Here is a 27,312-nt window from a genome sequence, read left to right as displayed (position 1 = left end):
TTAGTTGCAGTGTTGCTTGAGAGAGACCATCTTCATCCTACGCCTCCCACGGATTGATAAATCTTAGGTCATCCACTTGAGGGAAATTTGCTACTGTCCTACAAACCTCTGCATTTGAAGACCCAACAATGTCTTCAATAAAAAGGTTGTGTAGTAGACATCACGATGGTACGTGTTCACCAGTGGATTAATTGAAAACATCCGCCGTTTCCTACCACGTTGGATTGAGGCATAAATAGCCATCAGATCTCCCCCAATGAGATGTGTCATGAATTGCAGTAAGGTAGATGTGTGATCTCCCGCAATGAGATGTGTCGTGAATAGTAGCAAGGTAGATGTTGCACAACTCGCTCTACAACAGTTGCTTTGTTGCAAACCACCGAAGCGTTATTTTTTCCCGATTTTTTTTTTTGCAACATAGATGATGTCGTGGGAGGACTTCTGCAGCAGAGGCCGTGTTGCAGATCTTTTTCGTCTTCATAGTTTTTGCAGCATAGATGATGTTGCGGGTGAACTTTTGCAACATGAATAATGTTGCAAAAGAAAGCACATTGAAAAGATGAGCTCGTCTGTAGTATGAATCGAGAAATTTCTACAACAGAGATGATGTTGCGTGGAAGGACATTTGTAATAAGGCCCTTGTTGCAGAAAGTATAAAAAAGCGGCGCAGCTCGCCGATGGTGGCTGGAGCAGAGCTCGGGCGAGCATAGAGAGACGCGGAAAGAAGGAGCTGGAGAGGAAGAGGAGAGGAGAAAGGACGGCCAGCGGTGTCCTCCGACGATGACCGCCGGCGGACTCGAGAGAGCGGCGACTGCTGCGGCACTTGTGGCGTGTGGGGATCCTGGAGCACGGTTGAGAGGAGGACACGAAGAGTAGATAAGGATAAGGACAAGGACGTAGTATGTTGCTCGGTTCCTTTCACACAGGACACATGTTGAACGTTGGAAGCGGCAGACACTGTGCCTGTAATTCACCGGGTGAAGGTAATCTTTTCCCATTAAACTATGAAAATACAAGACATATAAGTATGATAACATCACTGCCGTCTTGTTGTCTTCTTTGGAGACGAACGTGGCCAAATAATTTGATGTGGCGATAAGAAAACGAGTTGTTGAGTTGTGTATACGCCGTGGTGGCAGCCACCACACAAGTTGTACCGGGAGCAATATGCTCCATGTGCATCGCCACTCTTCTATCTATTATAAGATGCACCTTATGCTAGCTTATCCCTGTTCATACGGTCATACCTGAGCTTGGGCTGTCTGCCGTACAATGTCTTCTTCCTCCTCCATCCCAACCTTTCCGCCGCAAGAGGGCGATGCCGAAACCAACGAGGAGCTCTACGGGCAGTTCACCGAGCTGGTGTCCTCCTGGCCGTGCTCCCGAGGCCTCTCCAGGGCGAACCAGCTCTACCGCCACGAGAAGGGATGGTACAGCACCCTGCCTCCGATGGTCGGCGCGATGGTCGCCGACGCACGCTTCGCCGCGCGCCCCTCGGACATCGTCGTCGCCACCATGCCCAAGTCCGGCACGACGTGGATGAAGGCGCTCCTCTACTCCACGGTCAACCGGAAGGAGCACCCCCCGGGCGGCCCCGGCCACCCGTTCAACTCCCTCGGCCCGCACGAGTGCATCCGCCACCTGGAGTACCAGCTCTACACGCGCAACAGGGTCCCGGACCTCGACGGGCTCCCAGACCCGAGGCTCCTCGCCACGCACGTCCCGCTCGCGTCGCTGCCGAGGTCCGTCGCCGCGTCGGCGTGCAGGATCGTGTACGTGTGCCGCGACCCCAAGGACACCCTGGTCTCGACGTGGACCTTCGTGAACAAGTTCAGGGCCGAGGACGGGCTGGAGCCGATCTCGGTCGAGACCGCCGCCGACTACTTCTGCGACGGCGTGTCGGCGTCCGGGCCGTACTGGGACCACGCCCTCGGGTACTGGCGCGCGCACCTGGCGAACCCCGAGCGGGTGCTCTTCTTCAGGTACGAGGAGATGAGTCGGGACCCTGCAGCCCACGTCCGGAGGCTGGCGGAGTTTGTCGGACGCCCGTTCAGCGCGGAGGAGGAGGAAGATGGCGCGGTGGACGCCGTCGTCAAGCTGTGCTCGTTCGAGCACATGACCGGGCTCGAAGTGACCAAGAGCGGCAAGACGGAGCTTGTGTTGGGCGCTGTGGAGAACAGCTCGTTCTTCCGGCGCGGCCTGGTCGGGGACTGGGAGAACTATCTGTCGCCGGAGACAGCACGAAAGATCGACGCCATTACCGAGGCTAAGTTCAGGGGTTTCGGTCTCTCTGTCTAGCTAGCATTCGGTATCCGCGTGTCATTCAATATTCGCATACGTGTGCCGCTAGTATATGTCAACAAGGGAGCGGCATATTGTGTTGATATTTTTATTTGTGGATTGAAATTGTGCCCGCAAGTTTGGAATTATGGATTGGGGCCAGGCAGTACAGACTAGAGCGTCTCTCCAAAGCTAGCCCCATTTTAGAACTCTCGAAGAATAAATAGAGATGCTTATACATTTTCAGCCCCTAAATATTATACTCAACTCTAATAGCAACCTTCATGTTCTAGACCCCACTTTTCTTCCCTAAGAGCATCTCTAGCAGATCTGTTATTTATATATATTTTTTAAAAAGAGGATCACCCCGGGCCTCTGCATCAATCGATGCATGCAGCCATATTAATAAATAAAAACATGACAAAGTCATGAGGTTCAAAGAAACTTAAAAAATTACCAGAATTCAAAATAAAATCTAAAAGACGCCACAACGGGTGATAAAGAACTGAAAAGTGCCACATCCGGCGATAAAACAACAAGCTACGATGCCTACATACCTAGCCTATTATTAGCTCGCCACCCAAATCGGCTGGAGATAGCCCATGCTACCGTCTCCCAACGGTTGCACCCAATAACTATATAATTCTATATCCTTGCCGGCCCTTATAATTTAGATGGTTTTAGAGTTTTTGACCTTTTTCGGGCCCGAACAAATCCCGTAAAAATCGCCCGGTCCGTAAAAAATATGCAGTCGGCCAGCAGACCCCCCCCCCCTCCGCTGTATGTACGGGTGTCGGTGTCAAAACCAGCGGATCTCGGGTAGGGGATCCCGAACTGTGCATCTAAGGCTGATGGTAACAGGAGGCGGGGGAGACGATGTTGACCCAGGTTCGGGCCCTCTCTACGGAGGTAATACCCTACTTCCTGCTTGATTGATCTTGATGAATATGAGTATTACAAGACGAGGTGTCCGGCACGCAGATTGTCTTTGGCTTGCAAGGCGGGGTCCTCCTCCGAATACTCCAAAATAGTCTTTGAACACAAGAATCGTATCTGGCTCTGCAAAACAAATTCCACACACAACCGTAGAGAGTATAATATTTCACGAGTCCAATCAGCTGACAACTTTTTGTAGCGTGACATCACATCACCGCCCGACCGTTATTTTGAACCATTTTTTAGCCTGCCGCTCCATATTTCGAGATGCGGTTTAATTGGCACGTCTTGTCAAAGCAGAGATCGTGTCCCCCTTATTACGGGATTCTTATCAATATGGGCGTGGGTAACCCAACCGTTCTGTTGGCATGATTCCTTAGGAATAGGCAGGTTTTAAGGCCTAGGAGGGGGCTTTCGATACTCATCTCCTTTATAAAGGAGGCTAGGACCCATCCTTTCTCCTTCACGCCAATCCTTTCCTCAACTTTTGCCACCTCGAGTTCCAGCACCCAAGGTTCAACTTAATTGCTTCTTACTTCTCAGTTATGTCCGGAACCAGCTCTCAAGGCCGGTGGATGGCCTCCTCTGTCACAGAGGAGGATATTGCGAAGCTCCGAGCGGCAAGATACCTAACCACGGAAATCCCTCATAGGCTGCCTGCTCAAGGGCAGGTTATTCCTACTCCCAGATCCGGCGAGAGGGTCATATTCATCTCCCACTTCCTTCGAGGGCTAGGGTTCGCTCTTCATTCCTTCGTCCGAGGGCTCATGTTCTATTACGGGCTAGATTTTCACGATCTAGCTCCGGACTCCTTTCTTCACGTCTCGGCGTTCATTATCATGTGCGAGGCCTTCCTCCGTATTCCGCCACACTTCGGCTTGTGGATCAAGACCTTTAATGTGAAACCGAAGGTAGTCGATGGGGAACAAGCGGAGTGCGGTGGTGCCGTTGTGAGCAAACTCACCAACACTCCTTGGCCAAAAGGCTCCTTCATAGAAACTTCCAACCTATGGCAGCAAGAGTGGTTTTACATCAGTGAACCCCGTGGCACCAAGTGGGCAGCTACACCCACGTTCCGATCTGGTCCTCCACTACAGCTTGCATCATGGATTAATAAGGGGCTGGACTGGGAATCAATTGATGAAGTGCGGACGCTGCAAAGCCGCATTCAGAGCCTCATTGAGAAGGACACCGGTCTTATCGATGTAATCCAAGTAATGCTAGTTCGTCGGGTCCTACCGTGCCAGCGACGACCTTTCCGCATGTGGGAGTTCAATCTGGAAGGACCACGAACCCTTCAACACTTATTCGGCACGACGCTCGAAGTGATGTGTAAATTATTCTTCGGGACACGAAAACAGTTTCCGGACACTACAGAGGACGTCAGCCTTGACTGCAACCATCCGGATACCTCGGTAAGCACTCGACTCTCGAACACATTTTAGCTAAATTTCTCATAACAATGTATTGAGAAAACCATACTCGGCCAGGGCTGGATAAAGAAGGTGGAGAGAATTAGGTGTTCGGCCCCTCTTCCCGAAGACTCAATGGATCCGGTGTTAACAAGGATGCTGGCTTCGGCACCCTATCAAGTGCCGACGAAGGAAGACAAGGAGAAGAGTAAGAAGGCACGGAGTCGCCCCCATTCTAGAGGTACGTCAGGCACCTCGTCCGGGGAAATTGGAACTCCCTTTCCGAAGATGAAAGGGAAGGAGAAACTGACATCCCGTCTCCCCATGGGAAGAAGAGGACCACCTCCAAAGATTTGGAGATAAAGGCTTCCAAGCGAGGGAAGATATCCCTGTCAGGGGGTTCTGGTTCGGGAGGTGACGTTGTCACGCAGTTCCTCCATAAGGACGAGCCCTTAGCTGAATTGTAAGTGAACAAGGGTGCTTTAAACATATCCCGCTCTTTCCTGGTTGCAAGGGTAATATTTAAAATATATGTTTTGCAGTTCAGCATGCAGCCTCCCTCAACAGTCCTCTTTCTCGGGGGATCTTCTTCCGGAGATGATGGAGAGCGAAATGCCACCACATATTTCCCCACCCCATAGGGCAGATGACCCCGAGGTGTCGTCCTGGAGGATCTCTCCCGATCAACAAGTGGTGCGAGGGATAACAAAGACTAGGCCCGAAGGTGATACTTCGGTTGCCCAGGGTCCGGGGTGTTCCGCTCCTACAGGGACCAACAATAGAAGCCCCGGACTATCCGATTTACAGCCAGAGACGACTCTAAGGTCGAGTAAACATATTCCATTGAAGGGAGTCCGTACCCCTACAGCTGCTTCCAGGATCCGGAGGTGCCGTATATATTGATGGACCTACTGCGACATGCGCCCATCTCAGAGGAACATCGTACCTTGATGGGTACGGTAGTTGAGAGAGTTCTATCTGCGAAAAGAGGATTGAATGAAGCTTTTACGAGCCTGCTAAGAGGCTTCGAGGTACGTAATGTAATTTTTTCAATTGTGCTATAAACGCAAAATGTGCCTGTGTATAGATAGTAGCCCCTGAGACTCTGGTTAACATCTAGATGGAAGCGACCAGAGGATCAAAAAAGGTAGATATGCTCAGGAAATGATTTTACTAATTGGAACACAGACTGTTTCATCCCTGGCGACTGCCCGAGCTACAGAGGTTGCAGAGCTGAAGCAGAAACTTGATGTGGCAGATGATGACATCCGCTCATAAACAGGCAGCTCGACGAGGCGCAAGGTATGTCTTCGGGGCAGTCAGTATATGCAATTATTATAAATATGAGCATGACGCTGAGAATTGTATTCTGTGATATGCATAACTGCAGATGGTGCCGCCGCAGTTGAGACACTTTGGGCTGAGCTTGCCCGGGCCAAGGAGCAAGCCAGGGTGAATAATGTGGTTGCCGAAAAGGCAGCTGCTGACTTAAAAGCCGAACATGCTGCTCGGCGCTAGTGCAAGGAGAGAATATCTACTATGGCACTTGAGCTAAAGGATGCCACTAGCCGATGCGAATTTCTCGAGAAAGATAACCAAACCAAAGCGGCCGATCTTGAGAAGGCCTTACAAGAGGCGAGGAAACACGGTCCGAGTTGAGAGCGGCTAGGGAGGAGATCCGGCAAGCTGGGAAGATCGTGGCTGGTAAGCCCCTCTTATTGCGAACTAAATTCGGCGACTCCAAAGTATGCCCCGCTTGATCGAATGTGGAGTTCTCCAGACGCATTTTTGGACTTGTCGAAGAGTGCCTCTGATGCAATGCAATTTTTCCAAGCGCAAGAAGGACATGCGACGGAAAAGCTTTTCTGGTTGCAATTCAGCATGCCAAAGTGTCCGCTGTTGCTGAACGAATAGATGGCCCAATGGGCAGAGCTCCATAGGATATCCAGATCTGCCATGAAGGACATCGTGGTCCGGCTGTGGCCAAGAGAGCCAATTCCGAATAGTTATTTCGGTTTGGTGCAACGACTTGTTAATGTGGCGACGCATATCGACGCTGTTAAGCGGTCAATGTGCATAGAAGGTGCACGGATGGCCCTTACCCGCGTCAAGACGTACTGGGCGAAGATGAAGGCCACCAATATTGCAGCAAAGAGTCCACCCGAGGGCAAGGACACGCCAGAGCATTACTTTGAATATGTCTTGGAGGGTGCCTGCTTGATAGAGGGTTAGTGCTCGAAAGATATTATGTTCGAGTAAAATGTATCAAAATTGTAAAAACAATTCTATGATATATTAATGCCATTTATACTTTTTCCTAGAAAGTTTTTAGTGCCTCCTGTGTGGCCGTTTATATATATATATATATATATATATATATATATATATATATATATATATATATATATATATAATCTAAAAGTTTACCAGTCGTCGGCTTCAGCCCCCTCGCATATAATGCGGGGTTGTTCGGAAAAAGCACTTGATCACTCTTGACCCAATGTCTTGGTCCATTAAGGAGGTGTCAATGCTGCGAACCAGGCAATCGGACTATAGGGCTTTAACACTTTCACTTAGCCATAGGAGTTTGATGATGGGGCTACGATATAGCCCCTGGTATGTACGCAGTTATCCGAATATGGCACGTTTTCGTACGTGACTAGAGGAACGATCCTTCGTGTAATACAGAAGGAATCACAAAGATTCCGATGAGTCGTCGAGTGGTTGACCAGCTCTTGCCGCATCATGACAGTCAGTTTTTGGCTTTCTCTACCGAGGTTCTCATCCGGATGAACCAAGACACAATCATAGTAGTTCTCCCTTTACTACCTTAGCCGATACAGCGGAACGTAAGGTAGTAAGCACAGGAGTCGGGAAACCCAACTATTGACCAAAGACATGATTCGGAGCTGATGCATATAAAGCCAAACCCATGACGTCGAAGTGTGATTTAAAGCTATTCGGACTTGTCGTCAACTCATACGTTGCCGTATCGAGCTCCTCGCAATATATGCCGAGGTGCGTGCATGAAATAACCATAAAAGCAAAATTCAGTTCTTTGAGAAAAGCCAATACTAAATACAGGTTATGCTGACTAGCATATGAATGATACGTCAAGCGTGATCTTTATAGATTACAATGCTACTATCAAGGTTGTTTATCATGCCGGGGGTCAAAAGCTGTGAAAGAAGGGCACTTTACAGGTTTGAAATAAAGATCGCAGTCTACAAAAAACATTTGGACCTCCTGTCGCACGTCTGCGCTGCCTTGCCTTTGTTAAAGGACCTCTCAGTAAATATAGTCACATGTGATAAGAGATAAAAAATGGTGAGAAAGAAAAAAAGAAAAAAGATTGTGAGAGTGCGGATAGTATTATAGGTTTGTTCGCATTGTGCCTCCGTCTATGCCCATGGTATTTTGAGTGCGTAGTTACGTACGTGCGGTACGAATGCCGCTGTTTGGTCGGGACTAGGATGGAGGCTGAATTGCTAGGCGAGCTCTTGACAAGCTGGAATGTCCTACTGCAGAGTAGTTCGGACTCGTTTAACAGTGTCCGGGAGCGTGGCCGCTGCTACCTCTTGAGCACTGCGTTGGATTTCCCCGAAGAGGAGAGGATGATGCAGCAAAGTAGCGTAAGTATTTCCCTCGGTTTTTGAGAACTAAGGTATCAATCCAGTAGGAGACCACGCACAAGTCCCTCGTACCTACACAAAACGATAGCTACTCGCAACCAACGTGATTAGGGGTTGTCAATTCCTTCACGGTCACTTACGAGGGTGAGATCTGATAGAGATGATAAATAATATTTTTGGTATTTTTGATAGATAGATGCAAAGTGAAAAGTAAGAGACAAAGTAAAAACAAAGCAAGTAATAAAGCGATAGAGATTGATATGATGAGAATAGACCCCGGGGGCCATAGGTTTCACTAGTGGCTTCTCTCAAGAGCATAAATATTCTATAGTGGGTGAACAAATTACTGTTGAGCAATTGACAGAATTGAGCATAGTTATGAGCATATCTAGATAATGATCATGTATATAGGCATCACGTCCGAGACAAGTAGATCAAAACGATTCTGCATCTACTACTATTACTCCACTCATCGACCGCTATCCAGCATGCATCTAGAGTATTAAGTTAAAAACAGAGTAACACCTTAAGCAAGATGACATGATGTAGAGGGATAAATTCATGCAATATGATAAAAACCTCATCTAGTTATCCTCGATGGCAACAATACAATACGTGCCTTGCAACCCTTTTTGTCACTGGGTAAGGACACCGCAAGATTGAACCCAAAGCTAAGCACTTCTCCCATTGCAAGAACTACCAATCTGGTTGGCCAAACAAAAAAGGATAATTCAAGGAGACTTGCAAATATAAATAAATCATACATAAAAGAATTCAGAGAAGATTCAAATATTTTCCATAGATAATACTGGATCATAAACCCACAATTCATCGTTCTCAACAAACACACCGCAAAAAGAAGATTACATCGAATAGATCTCCACAAGAGAGGGGGAGAACATTGTATTGAGATCCAAAAAGTGATAAGAAGCCATCTAGCTACTAGCTATGGACCTGAAGGTCTGAAGTAAACTACTCACAATTCATCAGAGGGGCTATGGTGTTGATGTAGAAGCCCTCCGTGGTGGATGCCCCCTCCGACGGAGCTCTGGAACAGGCCCCAAGATGGGATCTCGTGGATACAGAAGGTTACGGCGGTGGAATTTGGTTTTTGGCTTCGTATTTGATCTGACGGGGGTACGTAGGTATATATAGGAGGAAGGAGTACGTCGGTGGAGCAACAGGGGGCCCACGAGGCAGGGGGCGCGCCCAGGGGGGGTGCCCTCCACCCTCGTGACCGTCTCTGGCACTTCTTGGAGTAGGGTCCAAGTTTCCTGGATCACGTTCAGTGAGAAAATCACGTTCCCGAAGGTTTCATTCCGTTTGGACTCCGTTTGATATTCCGTTTCTTCGAAATACTGAAATAGGCAAAAAACAACAATTATGGGCTGGGCCTCCGGTTAATAGGTTAGTCCCAAAAATAATGTAAAAGTGGAAAATAAAGTCCAATGTAGTCCAAAACAGTAGATAAAGTAGCATGGAGCAATAAAAAATTATAGATACGTTGGAGACGTATCAGCCGCTGAATTAAAGTTATGCCTAAAATGGCCGCTCTGTGCTTCTGCTGCGAGGGCGGCGGTGTGCTCCTCGGTATGGAGGGAGCATTCCGTGTTTCCATTGACTGTTATGACACCGCGTGGTCCGGGCATCTTGAGCTTGAGATAAGCATAGTGTGGGATTGCATTGAATCGAGTGAACGCGGTTCGTCCGACCAGTGCATGATAGCCACTGCGGAAGGGACAATGTTGAAGATTAACTCTTTGCTTCAGAAGTTATCCGGGGATCCGAAGACTACTTCCAGTGTGATTGAGCCCGTACAACGGGCCTCTACACCTGGTATGACTCCCTTAAAGGTGGTTTTTGTAGGCTGGATTCTTGAGGGATCAATACCCATTTTGCGCACTGTATCCTAAAAGAGCAGGTTTAGGCTGCTGCCACCGTCCATTAGGACTCGTGTGAGATGGAATCCGTCATTGATTGGGTCGAGGACCAGTGCGGCTGAACCACCATGACGGATACTGGTCAGATGGTCCCTGCGATCGAAAGTGATCGGACAGGACGACCATGGTTGAACTTTGGGGTTACTGGCTCCATCGCTTAGACGTCCCTGAGTGCGCGCTTGCACTCCCTCTTGGGGATATGGGTGGCATATATCATGTTCACTGTTTTAACTTGGGGGGGGACTTTCTCTGTCCCCCTGTGTTCGGTGGCCGGGGCTCCTCGTCATCGTCCTTGCTTTGCGGCCCCTTCGCCTTATTCTCGGCATTTAACTTGCCAGCCTGTTTAAAAACCCAACACTCTCTGTTGGTATGACTGGCTGGTTTATCAGGAGTGTCATGGATTTGACATGGACGATCGAGTATGCGGTCCAAGTTGGACGGGCCCGGATTGTTTCTTTTGTATGGCTTCTTCTGCTGATCGGACTTAGAGCTGCTGAATCCAGTGTTGACCGCCGTGTCTTTGGTGTTGTCACCGTTGCTTCGACGCTTGTGTTTATTGCGTCGTGGCTTGCCGTTGCCATCTCAAACTTTGGAAGTACCCGGTTCATCGGTACTGTTGCATCTACGAGCGAGCCAGCTATCTTCTCCCATGCAAAAACGGGTCATTAGAGTGGTAAGGGCAGCCATGGATCTTGGTTTTTCTTGACCGAGGTGGCGGGTGAGCCACTCATCTCGGACGCTATGTTTAAAGGCCGCGAGTGCTTCAGCGTCCGGACAATCAACAATTTGGTTCTTTTTAATTAAGAACCTAGTCCAGAGCTTCATGGCAGACTCCCCGGGCTACTGGATGATGTGACTTAGGTCATCGGCGTACGGAGGCCGCACATATATACCTTGGAAGTTATCGTGGAAGGCGTCCTCCAAGTCTTCCCAGCTGCCGATGGAGTTCTCGGGGAGGCTGTTCAGCCAGTGCCACACTGGCCCCTTTAATTTTAGTGGGAGGTATTTGATGGCGTGGATGTCATCACCACGGGCCATGTGGATATGGAGGAGAAAATCTTCAATCCATACCGCGGGTCTGTTGTTCCATCGTATGATTCGATATTCAAGGGTTTAAACCCTTCTGGGAATTCATGTCCCATTACTTCATCAATGAAGTAGAGGGGGTGTGCGGCGCCTCTATGTCGAGCCACCTCGCGACGTAGCTCGGATGGAGTTCGTCTGCGGTATTCGGCCCGGACATGGTTATATTTTTCACATCCGGCCAGATGGCCATCTTCGTGCATCGGGGCACGCCCCCGCGACCCGTAGATCGATTTGGTCTGACCTGTTCTGTTTTCCAGGTCATGCCGTAGGTCATATGTATATCCCCGAACTATTGTGTCTCTGTTTTTACGGCGAGGTAGTGCGTGCAGGTGTTCGGCTTGAGTTGCCGCTTTATCCTGGCCACGTGGTGGTCGGTCAGCCGCTATATTCGCTAGTAGGACGGGCTCCAGCACCTCGTCATCAAATTGGGGTAACAATTTGCGCTTCGGGTAACTTTTGGTTGGGCGCTCGAGGCTGTACTCCTCGGCTACCAGGACATTAGTCCATCTGTCATTAAGCAGATCTTGATCAGCTTGAAGCTTCTGCTGCTTCTTTTTCAGGCTCTTTGCAGTGGCTATTAGCCGACGCTTAAAGCGCTCCTGATCGATGGGGTCCTTAGGTACGATAAATTCTTCATCGCCGAGGCTTGCCTCATCCTAGGAGGGTGGAAGATAATTGATGTCCTCCAAGTCTTCGTTAATGGCCTGTTCGTTAGGGCTAACTCGCCCATCCTCCCGTTCATCCTATTCGAAAGTTGGTTCAACGGGGTCTTTGCTGTCTTCGGCATCATCCGGAGTGTTATTTTCTCCTGTGCCGGTATCGCTATTTTTTCCATGGCGTGGTCTAGAGCGGTGTCGCTAACGTTGGCTCTTTGGCTGCTTCTCAGGAGGCTTATCCTCGACTGGATCCTTTTTGTTATCGCTGTTGTTCTCTTTGGGTGTATCCACAATGTATACGTCATACGAGGAGGTGGCTGTCCAGCGCCCTGTATGCAGTGTTTTTTGTGCCTGTTCCTCTCTGGCATCGCCGTCCATACCGTCGATGTCTTCGGAGTCAAAATCGAGCATGTTGGTTAAGTCTTCGACGGTGGCTATGAAGTGGGTGGTGTGTGGGAAGCGGAATTCTCCGCCCTCAGCTTCCAATTCGAACCAGATATAGCTGAGAGTTCCTTGACAAGGAGAGGGCTCTTAATGAGTTTAGCACATCACCGAAAGGTGAGTGCCGGAAGATGTCCGCGGAGCTGAACTCAACGATCAACGCCTGATTAGATTCGATGGGCGTGGATGCACGCGGTTCGGAACTTATGGCCGGAGACGAATCTGAGATTCTGGTAACACAGGTCCTGCTCGAGGTCGGATCTATGTGCGGCTCTAACTCCGATGAGTCTGCGGCTACCGTGGAGGGGTTAAGCTTCCTGTCCTCGGATGACGCAGTCTGCTCCGGACTTAGGGCCAGAGCAGTTACAGGCGCTATCTCCTCGGCCCAATCCGATGACAGATTTAGGGCATGTTCATCGTGGCGGCAAGGAGCAGCTGTCCTGGGCTCGAATCCGTCAAAGATCAAGTCTCCGTGGATATTGACAACATAATTCAAGCTTCTAATTCTGACCTGATGGCCAGAGGCGTAGCTGTCGATCTGCTCTAGATGGCCAAACGAGTTGGCCCGCAGTGCGAAGCCGCCGAATACGAAGATCTGTCTGGGGAGGAAAACCTCACCCTAGACTGCATTATTGTGGATGATTGATGGAGCCATCAAACCTTTTGGTGATGACACAGCGGAACTCTCAATGAAAGCACCAATGTCAGTGTCAAAACCGGCGAATCTCGGGTAGGGGGTCCCAAACTGTGCGTCTAAGGGTGATGGTAGCAGGAGGCGGGGGACACGATGTTTACCCAGGTTCGGGCCCTCTCTATGGAGGTAATACCCTACTTCCTGCTCGATTGATCTTGCTGAATATGAGTATTACAAGAGTTGATCTACCATGAGATCGTAATGGCTAAACCCTAGAAATCTAGCCTGTATGATTATGATTCTTCATCCTACGGACTAAGCCCTCCGGTTTATATAGACACCGGAGGGGACTAGGGTTGTACAGAGTAGGTTACAGAGAAAGGAATCTTCATTATCCAGATGCCAAGCTTGCCTTCCACGCCAAGGAGAGTCCCATCCGTACACGGGAGAGAGTCTTCGGTCTTGTATCCTCACAGCTCAACAGTCTGGCTCATGTAACATAGTTTGGCCGTCCGAGGACCCCTTAATCCAGGACTCGCTCAACTGGGTCGGGGCATTTTAGGGTTCACGTCTTGGATATTCTCCGCCCCCTTCGCCACAATCTGCCCCCTCCAGCGTCTCCTTTCTCTCCGACGAGCGATTCCACCTGTTTCCTTCCTTTTCTTGCAGATCCATGGCCAGAGGTTCTCGCGGGCATGGGGTTCATGGTGGGTCACCGCCGCGCACGATGCGGATGCCAGCAGCTCCAGCCGCCCGCCATCGAGCCGTGGTGTTCCAATCAGGTTCACGAACTCGGCTGCCACTGCTGAAGTGAAGGCTGGAGCGCGTGGGCCCGCTTCTACGAGCTTGATGAGGTGCTTTTCCCGCACACCAAGAGGTGCCGGGAAGTGAATGAGGAGCTCCTCGCCGCAAAGAACATGGTGGCGGCCGGAGAAGAAGGCACCGCCAAAAGGCTCGCTGCCGCAAAGGAGGACCACACATACGCCCATGCTTGCCGGAGGTCGGAGGAGGCGTTCTACCTTGGCATCAACTACTGAGCCACCCTTCCCTAGGTTTAAATTAGTTTGACCTATGTTTTGTGCTATGTATGATATATGAGGAACTCCGGTTGTGTTGCTCTGAACTTTGTAGCGTAAACTAGATTTTAAATATGCAGTACGTTTGAGCAGATCTATTATGCTGGGAGCTTCGAGTTCCCACAAAATCATTTTAGGGGGTAGTACTGGTTTTTTGTAGATCTGCTAGGGATGCTCTAACAATGCCACATGGGACCCACACATCCGAATTTAAAATTTCTTTTCTTTTCCCTCTTTTCCAACGCCTCACTGGCCTCCAACTACAACAAAGACACCAGGGGCTTGTTTGGTTAGCTGCACCATTTTTTGTCCCTTTGCATGTGTAACTTAACTCAGCCTCGCTGAGCAAATGCAGCCTAAAACCATATTGTGCATTTGGTAGTCTACGTTGCATCAGTGACTAGATTATGCCTCCTATTTGGTGGCCTGGATTTGTGCTTCGTGGGTTAGCAGATGCAAATCACAACTGTTTGGCCGTGTGCACTATGATGTTCTAATCACCGCTTTCAAATGTGGTGTCCTTACCACCCAAATGCAGCACACTTCATAGTAGATGTCACATATGTTGGGGATATAACTATTGGTATGACCCGCCAAGGAGGGGTCGGGTTATACCTATGGCGACTCTTCGTATGAAGTCCATAGGACATTGAAGATGGCGGTTCAGCTGAGGGCCCAAGGCCCAAAGGCAGCTTGAGGCCTGTAGAGATAAATCGCCATATATGTATAACTTGTATTATAAGGAAAGAATTGATAGTCACCGAGCCAGACACTGTTTATGAGCCGGTCGGGACTCTGTGAGCTGCTAGGCATCGACCTCTATATATAAAGGGATGACCCGGCGACGGTTCAGGACAAGAAACAATAGATCGAAAGCTAGGTCAAGCGGATTCGCTCCCTGGTAATCGAGACATAAGCAGTACCTCCCAAAACTAGATCGTAGGCTTTTACCTTCACCGCAAGCGGCCGAACCAGTATAAACCCTGTGTCCTTTGTCTTGTTTAACCCCTTTAAGTTTCCTTGTTGCGATGGCTCCATGACTAAGTCCTTCTGCTAGGACATTTGACGTGACCTTTCCATGATAGTTGGCGCCCACCGTGGGGCCAGCGCATGGTGGATTTGAGTTCTTAAAGGGCAGCTTCGAAGGGCTCAAGGGATACATTGTGGGCTGGATGACCAAGAGTCATCGCGGCAAGCTCTACATCGACGATGGAGGCTGGGGCCCCAAGGCCGACTCAATTGAGTACGGGTACCGGGTCCCGTTTGGTGGAATCCACGTATTCATCGGCAAGATTGGTGAACCGGGCCCTGAGCCAGACATCTGCACCGACATCATTGAGACGGCTCAGCATGCGAGACCTTCCCGGGTTCAGCCCGCCGTGAAGCGTGCCTTCGTGGGATGCCTCCATGGAGCGGAATTTTCTGAAGGATCTATGTCTGGTGGTGAGACGGCCATCTACTCTGATGGTGAGTCGTCCATGGGTGAGACTGATTCGTTGTATCAACTGTAAGATGGCGGGATTGGGGGCTATTTCGATGGCAACAGTATTCTGGACCCCTATGAGCCGCCAAACAGAGTCAGAATCTTCATGGCTGGTACCCAGCCCGGGCTAAATTTTTCAACTGCAGCAGCGATGACTTCCGGGTGAGCACCGGTGGCGGCAGCCGGGGCAGGAGGCTCTGTGTGCCCACCGGCTCAGGTTTAGATGGATTTAATGAATAAATTAACGGCTCTATTAATAGTCGTGGTTAACCCGGCAAATCAAGCTCAGCATGATGCGGAGGTGGCACAGTTACATGAGGGGGTAGCACAAGGTAAACAAGACCTGGCGGCAGAGGATGTCAGGATGGCTGCAGAACGGGCTGCTTTGGACGCTCAGGCCCAGCGGATTCAGTCAGAGGCTTTCCAGCTTACGATGGATCAGAACGCGTCAAATGAGATTATGAGGAGAAGGCACCAGTCCCGTCTGCCTACAGTTCATGAGCCTAGAAACCTCTTCCGCACACCCGGTGCAGGGCCCAGTAACCCGCCGGAGGTAAACCGGACTGCGGCGCCCAGGGCAGGAACACCGGTTCGGTCATGCATGATAGAACCCCCTTGTCTGAATACCGCTCCACCTCAGCATGTACTGACGCCATCGGGTCACTATTCTAATCCGTTGGAAAACATGATTGCTGCGGCAGCACGATTGGCGGCTCTCCCGGTGGATGGCGACTCCCCAACGACGGTTGAAACACGAAGGGCCAGAGAACTTCTCCAGACAGCCTTGGTGCAACAGGAGGCATATTCTTACAGTCGAGATAGGATTCACTCAACCCCTCGCCCAAGCCAGAGCCAGAGTTATAGCAGGCATATGGACTCACCGGCCGTTTCAAGCAATGCCTGGCACCGTGATCAGCCGTGCGGGCATGACCCGACACGTGATGGAGCTCTTAACTTGCTTGATCATGACAAAGTGCGTCAACAAGACGAGCAGGCAGCCCAGCAGGCGGCTCACCAGCCCTTTCCGGTTTATCCGACGACTTCGGTTGAGGCGGGCATGACCTCTAGGTCTACACGTGTACCTTGTCTGGTGCCAGCTCTGCGTAATGAGTGTTTGCCCAAGGATTTCAAAGGACCTCGAAAGGTGCCTGATTACACAGCCGATTTACCCCCTGAGGCATGGATTAAAAGTTATGAGATGGCCATGGAGCTACTGGAGGTCAGTGATGCTGCGTGTGCCAAATACTTCACCATGATGCTGGATGGAACGGCCCGTACTTGGTTAAAAGGGCTGCCTGCCAATTCCATCGGGTCGTGGGAAGAGTTGAAGGCCCGGTTTATTCAGAACTTTAAAGACACATGCAAGCAGCCCATGTCGATTGTGGACTTGACTAATTGCAAGCAAGAAGAGAATGAATCCATGACCCATTGGGTGCGTCGGGTCAAGTCTATCATACACTCATCCAATAACATGAACGCCGGCTCTGCGGTCTTAATGTTGCAGAAAAAATGTCGTTTTTTGCCTCTTAAGCAGAAGCTGGGGCGGCTCAAGCATGATTGTAATGACATGGGCTAGCTGATGGCGACTCTAGTCAAATATGCCGACTCTGATAGTACCAAGGACCCCGAGTCTGACAATGAGAAGATAGGGAAGGGAAAGAAGAACGGCAACACTAAGGGTCCGCAGCCTAACCCGGCGAATGCACATGGCCACGATAAACACAAGGCTGATGGTAGCTCGGAGTTTGTGGCTAACACCAATGCGCAGAGCGACAATCAACGTCGTAAGGGGAGGCCGCCTCCTCGAACTGGCGGGTCAGGTCCTACTCTTGAGCAGTTGTTGAATGGGCCCTGTCCAAGGCATGGCTCGAGCGACTCACCTTTGGAAAGATTGTACGATTATGAAGGCTTTCAAAAATTCTAACGCGTTTGACAGCGATCAAGGGCCAGGTGGCGGCTTAGGTGGTGGCGGTTCCCAAGGCCCGGGTTATGGAGGTGGCTGTTTTAATTCTGGTTTCCAGGGCCACCAAAATAATCAGGGTGGATATAATCAAGGTAACTAGGGTGGTTACAATCAGCAATCCAGCCAAGGGGGTTAGCAGCAGCAGCAATCCGGGTATCAAAGTCATCCAAAGCAATTGAACAGTGGACAATATCATGTTTTCACCACAAGTTTGTGCAAGCGGGACCAGAAGCTTCACAAAGAGGGCTGTGAACACCGTTGAGCCGACAGTTCCCCCATACTTGCGATGGTCTAAGCAACCCATTATGTGGAGCTGGGAGGATCACCCGCCTCGGGTTGATAATCCACGTCACTTGGCTTTGGTGGTGTCGCCTCAAGTTGGCGGGTACAAGTTTACTAAGGTACTCATGGATGGAGGAAGCAACATCAATATCCTTTATTATGAAACTTTCCGTCATATGGGTTTAACTGACAAAAATCTGAAGACATCCAACACTGTTTTCCATGGAGTGGTGCCCGGTAAGTTGGCATACCCAGTTGGCAAGATTGAACTGGAAGTAGCCTTTGGAGAAGAGCATGACTCCAGGGCTGAGAAGTTAACTTTTGAAGTGGTCAAGATCAGAAGCCTGTACCACGCTCTGTTTGGACGTCCGGCTTATGCCAAGTTCATGGCGCGACTGTGTTATGTTTATCTGCAGCTCAAGATGCCGGGTTACAAAGGGACCATCACAATACATGGAAGTCGGAAGATAGCCTTGGAGTGTGAAGAAGGTGACACGGCTTATGCTGAGTCGGTCTATGCAGCAGAAGAGTTGATGTTTTACAAGGATAATGTTGACCCGGCCGATATGACGTCTTTGAAGAAGCCAACTACGGAGCATGACCGGGTGATGAAGTTTAAATCGGCCGATGACACCAAGCTTGTTGATTTTGTTCCTGGCGACTCATCCAAGCAGTTTAGTATTAGTGCTAATCTGGATTCCAAATAGGAAAGCCTGCTCATCGAGTTCATCCGTGAGAACTGGGACATGTTTGCATGGAAACCTTCTTACATGCCGGGTGTACCGAGGGAACTCGCTGAGCACACTCTCAATATTGATCTAAAATTTCAGCCGATCAAGCAATTCCTTCGTTGCTTCAATGAGGAGAGGCATAATGCTATCGATGAAGAGGTAGCCCGGCTCTTTGCAGCTGGGTTCATTGTTGAAGTATTTCATCCTGAGTGGTTGGCTAACCCGGTGCTGGTGCTCAAGAAAAATGGCACTTGGCGTATGTGTGTGGATTACACGGACTTAAACAAGGCTTGTCCGACTGATCCCTTTGCTCTCCCTCGTATTAATCAAATCATTGATGCTACGGCGGGTTGTGAGCGTTTGAGCTTTTTGGATGCTTACTCTGGTTATCATCAGATCAAGATGGCAGTTAAGGACCAGGAGAAGACAACTTTTATTACTCCCTTTGGAGCCTTATGCTATGTATCTATGCCTTTTGGGCTCAAGAGTGCCCAGGCGACTTACCAGCATTGTGTGCAGAATTGTCTTCACACTCAGATTGGGCGCAATGTTCATGCTTATGTGGATGACATTGTGGTGAAATCAAGAGAGAAGGAAACCTTGATAGATGATTTAAACGAGACCTTTGATAATCTCCGGGTCTACAATATGATGCTTAACCCGGCCAAGTGTGTCTTTGGTGTACCCGCAGGCAAGCTTTTGGGATTTCTGGTTTCTAACAGAGGCATTGAGGCTAACCCGGAGAAGATCAACGCCATTACTTCTTTGGCAAAACCAAAGTGTATCAATGATGTTCAACGTCTGGCGGGTCGTATTGCTGCTTTAAGCCGGTTCATAAGCCGGTTAGTGAGAAGGCTATACCGCTGTATCAGATGATGAAGAAAACAAATGACTTTGTCTGGAGTGATGCTGCCAGCGATGCGTTTGAAGACTTGAAGAGGCAGCTTGCTGAGCCGCTAGTCCTTGCTGCTCCCATTGACAAGGAGCCATTGTTGCTTTATGTGGCCGCTAATGCCCGGGCTGTCAGCGTGGCTGTTGTGGTGGAACGGAAGGAGGCAGGCAAGGAATATCCGGTTCAATGGCCGGTTTATTATTATCAGTGAAGTGCTCATTGAGTCCAAGTAGAGGTATCCACATTGGTAGAAGATGGTTTATGGGGTGTTCATGTCTAGCCGGAAGCTTAAGCAATATTTTCTGGGTTATCCCATCACTGTGGTTAGTTCTGCTCCTTTGGGAGATATTATTCAAAACAGAGAAGCCACAGGGCAAGTAGCCAAGTGGGATATCGATCTTGGACCTCATGGTTTAAAATGTGTGCCTCGCACTGCCATCAAGTCTCAAGCATTGGTGGATTTCATCAACGACTGGACAGAGCTGCAAATGCCTGAAGAGAAGCCAGATAACACCTATTGGACAATTCACTTTGATGGATCCATGCAATTGGAAGGCTCGGGGGCTGGAGTCGTCTTAGCTTCCCCTTGAGGTGACAAGTTTTGTTATGTTCTAAGGTTCATGTTTCCCTCTACTAACAATGCAACTGAGTATGAAGCCTTGCTCCATGGTCTTCGGATGGCTAAGGAGATGAACTTAAGCCGGGTGAGGTGTTTTGGCGACTCAGACTTGGTAGCTCAGCAAGTTTCACGCAAATGGGATTCTAAAGACCCGTTCATGGTGGCTTATCACCGTGAGGTTGATGCTATTGCTAGGCACTTCAAGGGTTATCAGGTGGAACACATTGATCGCAGGAAGAATGAGGCAGTTGATGCTTTGAGCCGTTTGGGATCTCAGCGTAAGCCGATGCACCTAGCACTTTCTTGGACGTTCTGCATAGCCCCTCTGTCAAATTGCCTACAGAAGAAGATTTGGCTATCCCTGACTCGGAGGCGCAATTAGTGGTGGCTCTTCATGTTGTCCCAGATTGGACAGTACCCTATTTGGCTTATATGACCCGGGGCGAGTTGCCTGAGGATGAAGCTTTGGCCAGGCAGATAACCCGACGGTCTAAGTCAATGACAACTGCCAATGACGAGTTACACCATCGTAGTGTTACTAGGGCATTTCAGTGTTGCATCTCTCCTGAGGAAGGCCATGAGATTCTTCATGAGGTTCATGAAGGAGATTGTGGTTGAGGGAGTCCTGGATAAGGGGGTATCCGGACAGCCGGACTATATGCTTTGGCCGGACTGTTGGACTATGAAGATACAAGATTGAAGACTTCGTCCCGTGTCCAGATGGGACTCTCCTTTGCGTGGAAGGAAAGCTTGGCGATTCGGAGGATAGATCTCCTTCTCTGTAACCGACTCTGTGTAACCCTAGCCCCCTCCGGTGTCTATATAAACCGGAGGGTTTAGTCCGTAGGATGAAGAACAATCATACCATAGGCTAGCTTCTAGGGTTTAGCCTCTACAATCTCGTGGTAGATCAACTCTTGTAATACTCATATCATCAAGATCAATTAAGCAGGAAGTAGGGTATTACCTCCATCGAGAGGGCCCGAACCTGGGTAAACATCGTGTCCCCAGTGTCCTGTTACCATTAGCCTTAGATGCACAGTTCCGGACCCCCTACCCGAGATCCGCCGGTTTTGACACCGACATTGGTGCTTTCATTGAGAGTTCCTCTCTATCATCACTGTAAGGCTTGATGGCTCCTTCAATCTTCAACAACGCAGTCCAGGGTGAGACCTTTCTCCCCGGACAGATTTTTGTGTTCGGCGGCTTCGCACTACGGGCCAATTCACTTGGCCATCTGGAGCAGATCGACAGCTACGCCCCTGGCCATCAGGTCAGGTTCAGAAACTTGAACTACACAGCCAACATCCGCGGTGACTTAATCTTCGACGGATTCGGGCCTGCATCAGGAGCGCCGAACAGTCACGACGAGCATGACTTAAATCTGTTATCGGACAGTATTTATCGCCCCCGCAGCTACTCCGGACCTAAATCCGAGGCAGACCGCGTCGTCCGAGGACGGGTGGATGGACCCCGCCTCGGAAGCCGCATACTCTTCGGCGGTAGGGCCGAACACAGATTCCGCCGTTAAGGGAATCAACGTCACCAGACCCCCGGACTTGCATCCGGACGTGGGTTCCGAACCGCATACACCCGGACCCATCGAGTCCGATTGGGCTCCAGTAATGGAGTTCACCGCTGCGGATATCTTTCAGCAGTCCCCTTTTGGCGATGTGCTAAATTCATTAAGGTCTTTCTCTCTGTTAGAAGACTCTTGGCCGAACTATACCCGGCCCAAGGGGGATGCGGACGACGAAGAAAATCGTCGCCCACCCACCACCCACTTTATAGCCACTGTCGATGACCTAACAGACATGCTTGACTTCGACTCTGACAACATCGACGGTATGGACGTCAATGCAGGGGACGATCTGGAACCACCACCCACGGGGCGCTGGACCGCCACTTCATCATATGATGTCTACATGGTGGATACTCCTAAAGAAGACAATGGTGACAAAAAGGACACAACGGAGGACAAACCCCCCGGTCAAAAGTCAAAACGACGGTGCAGGCGCCGCTCTAAGTCCAGTCACAGTAAAAATAGTGATAACAACGCAATAAAGCACGACACTCCGGTCGACTCCAAAGGCAACAACGACCATAGGGACCCAACGATGGAGCAGGATAAGCGAGGTCACGCCAAACACGGCCCGGAGCAGACGCCCGACCACAGCGATCCCCAGGGCCGAACTCATCAAACTGCCTCCGGAGAGGAGGACAGTCCGGTTGACGATGCATTCATCTTCCCGGAAAGACGTTTGGAACAAGATGACCTTCGCAGAAGGCTTATGGCCACAGCGAGGAGCTTAAAGAGGTAGAAACAAAGGCTTAACACCGCGCAGGATACGCTCAACCGAAGATAGAAGAAAGTTCTAGACACTGAAGAAAGATATGGCGACGATCGCCACACAAAGAGCTACCCAAAGCGCAAGCTGCTGCTGAAATTCGACGATGAGGCTGCAGAGCCCATTCCGCCAAAGAAAAATATGGCCAATCGGCCGGACTAACCACTTAATGTCCGCAATAGAGCAGCCGCTGATGCCGCACACGACTTACGTGAGCTGCTGGACAAAAAGGCTGGTGCGACCAGGTCCGTCTATGGATCTAGAGGGCGTGCTCCGGCACAAGATTATGGTCACCAAAATGATCATACTGATCAAATGCCAGTTCGAAATCAAACCCGGATACAACAACCGTCGACAGCATGCCATGACATGTCCAGGTACAGAGGGGCTGTGCACCCCCTGTGTTTCACCAACGAGGTGCTGGATCACGAATTTCCACAGGGATTCAAACCCGTGAACATAGAGGCATACGACGGAACGACAGACCCTGGGGTCTGGATTGAGAATTTTATCCTTCACATACACATGGCTTGTGGGGACAACCTCCATGCCATCAAATACCTTCCCCTCAAGTTGAAAGGCCCAGCTCGGCACTGGTTGAAAAGCCTCCCTGAAAATTCAATTGGAAGTTGGGAGGAACTTGAGGACGCTTTCAGGGCCAATTTCCAAGGGACCTATGTCTGACCTCCAGATGCAGACAATTTAAGTTACATAATACAATAGCCCGGAGAGTCAGCCTGTATGCTTTGGAACATATTTCTCACTAAGAAGAATCAAATCATCGACTGTTCGGATGTCGAAGCCTTAGCGGCCTTCAAGCATAGTATCCGGGATGAGTGGCTTGCCAGACACCTCGGCCAAGAAGAGCCAAGGACGATGGCGGCCTTAACAAGCCTTATGACCCGCTTTTGCGTGGGCGAAGATAGCTGGTTGGCCCGTAGAGGCACCAGTGACCCAGACACATCCGAAATTCGAGATGGCAATGGGGAGCCACGACGAAATAAGCACAAGCGCCGGAACAACGAAGAAAGTCCGGACAACATGGCGGTCAACGCCGGATTCAGGGGCTCTCGACCCGGTGAAAGAAAGAAGCCATTTAAAGGTAGAAAAGAGGGACCGTCCGACTTTAATAAAGTCCTGGACAGATTGTGCCAAATCCATGGCACCCCCGAAAAACCTGCAGACCATACTCACAGAGAATGTTGGGTCTTCAAGCAGGCCGGCAAGTTAAGCGCCGAACACAAGGGACGGGAAACGCCAAGTGAAGACGAACAATGGGGGACAGAAAAAGTTCCCACCAGAAGTCAAAATAGTAAACATGGTCCACGTAACTCACACATAGTTCATTGACCCCAAATTCAACCCCTGGGCGGCCTGCCAGATGACTTTTGATCACAGGGACCACCCGGCCAGTATCCGGCACGGAAGATCGGCTGCCTTGGTGCTCGACCCAATAATTGATGGATACGATCTCACTCGAGTCCTAATGGACGTCGGAAGTAGTCTTAATCTAATATATCAAGACACCATCCGCAAGATGGGGATAGACCCATCCAGAATACGCCAAAGTAACACCACCTTTAACGGAGTGATACCAGGCGTTGAGGCCCGCTGCTGGGGCTCCCTCATATTAGAAATGACATTCGGTTCCCCCGACAACTTCAGAAGCAAGGAATTACTCTTCGATATCGCTTCCTTCAACAGCGGTTATCATGCATTACTCGGAAGAATGGCCTTCACTTGCTTTAATGCAATCCCGAACTACGCGTGCCTTAAACTTAAGATGCCCGGTCCACGTGGCGTCATAACGGTTAATGGAAACACAAAGAAGTATGCGGAGCCGGACACTAAGCAGCCTCTCCCACCAGAATGCAAGATCAATCGTTAAGACCACGGACACGGCTAGACGAGTCCGGTGCACCACCGTCAACTACAGCCCGGATAAAACCTGAGCTAGGTGCTATACATATATCCCCATAAATGGTACTAGGGGCTGTCAACACATAATAAAGCCCACAATTCGGCTTGCCTTATCAATAGGCCAATATCTCATATTTCTAATATCCATTGAGAATAACCAACTTCCCGCACGCTTACTCTTCTATATGAGTTTTTGTTTTTACAGAAACTACTCGCGCGACACCCTTCCAGGATATGGCACAACGAAGACAAAGGCACAGACGTGCAGCAGGGCCCCGCTCAAAGGTTTCTCTTTAGATTAAGCCCCTGTGTAAACCTTCTTTACTGTCTTTTGTTGCTTAACATCCCGTGGGTATTCCATACACCCACAAGGGACACTGGCATTATAGGCTTTTCGCCATGATAGATCAATGCACGCACCTGGAAATACAGGGTAAAGGGCGTTACTCAGCCCAGTATATGTTATAATGTCCGAATACCTTCGGGAGTGTTCGGCGTCGCGAGTTTGGCCTTATATGCATCAGCTTCGAATCATGTCTTTGGTCAAATGTTGGGTTAGCCCGGCTCCTGGGTTTTCTGCCTTACGTTCTGTTCTATCGGCTTAGGCGGCCAAAGGAGAACTACTGCAATTGTGCCCTGGTTATTTCGGATGAGCACCTCGGTAGAGAAAGCCGAAAACTGACTGTCATGATACAGCGAGAGACTGGTCAACCACTCGAGGACTCATTAGAATCTATAGGATTCCTCCGCATCAACGAAGGACCGGTTTCCTGGTCAAGTACGTACGCGCACCATATCCGGATGCATGCGGAAGTACCAGTATGTAGCCCCACCTTTAAACTCCTATGGCTAAGTGAAAGTGTTGCAGCTATATAGTCCGGTTGCCTGGTTCGACGTGTGATCACCTCCTTAATGGACCAAGACGTTGGATCAAGTGTGATTACGCATATTTTTTTGAACACCCCCGCATTATATGCGTGGGGGCTAAAGCCAACGACTGCTAACTTTCATGTTATATTCATACATAAATGACCACATAGGAGACATTATAGCACTTTCAGGCAAAAGTATAAATATAGCCTCTATAATTAACACATAATTGTTTACAATCAATAGACTTGTCACTCGAACATGACATCCTTCGAGCACTGAGCCTCTATTATACGGGCACCTTCTATGACTTGCTCAAAATAGTGCTCGGCTGGGTCCTGGCTTCCTGCCGAACTTTGGGTTGCAATGCTGGTGGCCTCCATATCCACCCAATACATCTTGACACGGGCAAGGGCCATCTGTGCACCCTCTATGCAAGCTGACCTCCTCATGGAATCGTTTCTCGATACAGCGCCAAGGAATTGTTGCACTAAACCAAAATAACTGCCCGCTCTTGGTCCCTTTGGCCATAGATGGTCTACTACCGACCTCATGGCAAGACCGGAAAACCTGTGGAGCTCGGCCATGGTAGCCATCCTCTCACTCAATGGCAGCGGACACGTCGGAGCATTAAATTGTGCCAAAATAGCCTCTCTATGTCATTATCTTTTTGACCCTTGTAGAACTTGGTCGCATCAGCCTCGCTTTTCGCCAGATCCGCATACGCGTCCGCAGCACTCCTAAGCTGGTCCAGAGGAGCATACTTGGGGTCTCCAAACTTCATCCGCAACAAATAGGGGCTTCCAGCCGCGATTTCCCCGGCCTGTCGAAGCTCCTCCCATGCAGCTCTAATCTCTGAGCGCTTTTCCTTGGCCGCATCCAGGGCCTTCTTCATATCAGCCGCCTTTGCCTGATTCTCCTTCTCGAGAAGCCCATACCGGCCGGCGGCGTCCCTCAGCTCCACAGCTGTTTCGGCTATCTTTTCTTCGCTTCGGCGATGGGCAGCCTGTTCGGCTCTCAAGTCTTCGGCTGCCTTTAGGGCAGCCGCATTGCTAGCCCGGGCTTGTTCCTTGGCTAGAACAAGTTCCGCCCTCAAGGCCTCAATGGCAGCAGCTCCGCCTGCAGCCACTTTATACCATATTAATATTACAATCTTCTTACAATTTCGTAAACAAATAAGGAAATACGAGCGCATACTCTGTGACTCGTCGAATCGCTTATTTACAACCGTGATGTCGGTGTCCACCACATCAACCTGTCGCCTCAGTTCGCCGAATTCAGCGGTCTGGTCTACCGCCGGACCCTTAGCAACCTGCGCATAAATACAGTGCAATCATTACCTGGGAGTGTGATCCTCCGTTTGCCACCATGGGCTGGCAACCAGAGTCTCAGGGGCTACTATCTATACAGAGCACATATATCGCGTGCGGTGCAACCAAAAATTACGTATTTCGTTGCTCACCTCAAAGCCTTTGAGCAAGCTTCCAAAAGCTTCATTTAACCCACTTGTGGCGGAGGAAATTTCTCCAACACCGTACCCATTAGTGTATGGTGATCCTTCGATAGAGCAGCTTGCTCCAGAAGGCCCGTCAGTATGTTTGGCCGGGCACCGGACTCTTCCGGACCCTTCTCATTGCCCTCCATGGGAGCCGAACGCGCCGGGCTCGGAACGGCCGAAGTGTTAGCTTCTGGCCTCAGCGAATCAGGACTCCTCCGTGACGACACCTCAGGGTCGCCTGCCCCATGGGGCGGAGAGGCAGGTGGGGTTTCACTCTCCATCATCTCCGGAAGAAGATCCCCCGTAGACGAAACCTGTTGAGATGAGCTACTAGCCGGACTGCAAAAAATAGATCCTAGTTATTACTTTGAGAGGAAAAAGCAATAAGCTTCTTGTTTATTAACTTACAGCTCGGTGGAGGGCTGGCCCGTTTGCGGGCATGGTGCGGTAAGGACGCCCTTCAGGGCAGGGCCTTTTGGTGAAGATTTCTTCCCTTGTTTAGGCGCCTCCGTTTCCAAGTCTTCGGAGGCGGCTCCCTTCTTCCACGGGGGGAGGAAACCTTAGATTCACCTCCCCGATCGTCCTCCTTCGTGGAAACATTAGTTCCCCCGGT

General features: G+C 49.9%; 1 protein-coding gene across 1 annotated transcript; it reads left to right on the top strand.

The window, feature by feature from the left end:
* Positions 1-1,118: 1,118 nt before the first annotated feature.
* Positions 1,119-2,520, top strand: LOC123046062 (cytosolic sulfotransferase 8). Its single transcript, XM_044469350.1, has one exon. It carries the CDS (start codon positions 1,273-1,275, stop codon positions 2,296-2,298), a length of 1,026 nt encoding a protein of 341 aa, XP_044325285.1. The 5' UTR covers positions 1,119-1,272; the 3' UTR covers positions 2,299-2,520.
* The last annotated feature ends 24,792 nt before the right edge of the window (positions 2,521-27,312 follow it).

This window comes from Triticum aestivum, chromosome 2B, assembly GCF_018294505.1.
Source record: "Triticum aestivum cultivar Chinese Spring chromosome 2B, IWGSC CS RefSeq v2.1, whole genome shotgun sequence".
NCBI classification, from domain to species: domain Eukaryota; kingdom Viridiplantae; phylum Streptophyta; class Magnoliopsida; order Poales; family Poaceae; genus Triticum; species Triticum aestivum.
Note: the sequence above shows the minus strand (reverse complement) of the source record. Positions and strands in the feature narration are given on the sequence as shown.

What these genes read in the sequence shown, in the direction of transcription:
- LOC123046062 (XM_044469350.1), top strand. Translation starts at nt 1,273, where the DNA reads ATGTCTTCTTCCTCCTCCATCCCAACCTTTCCGCCGCAAGAGGGCGAT.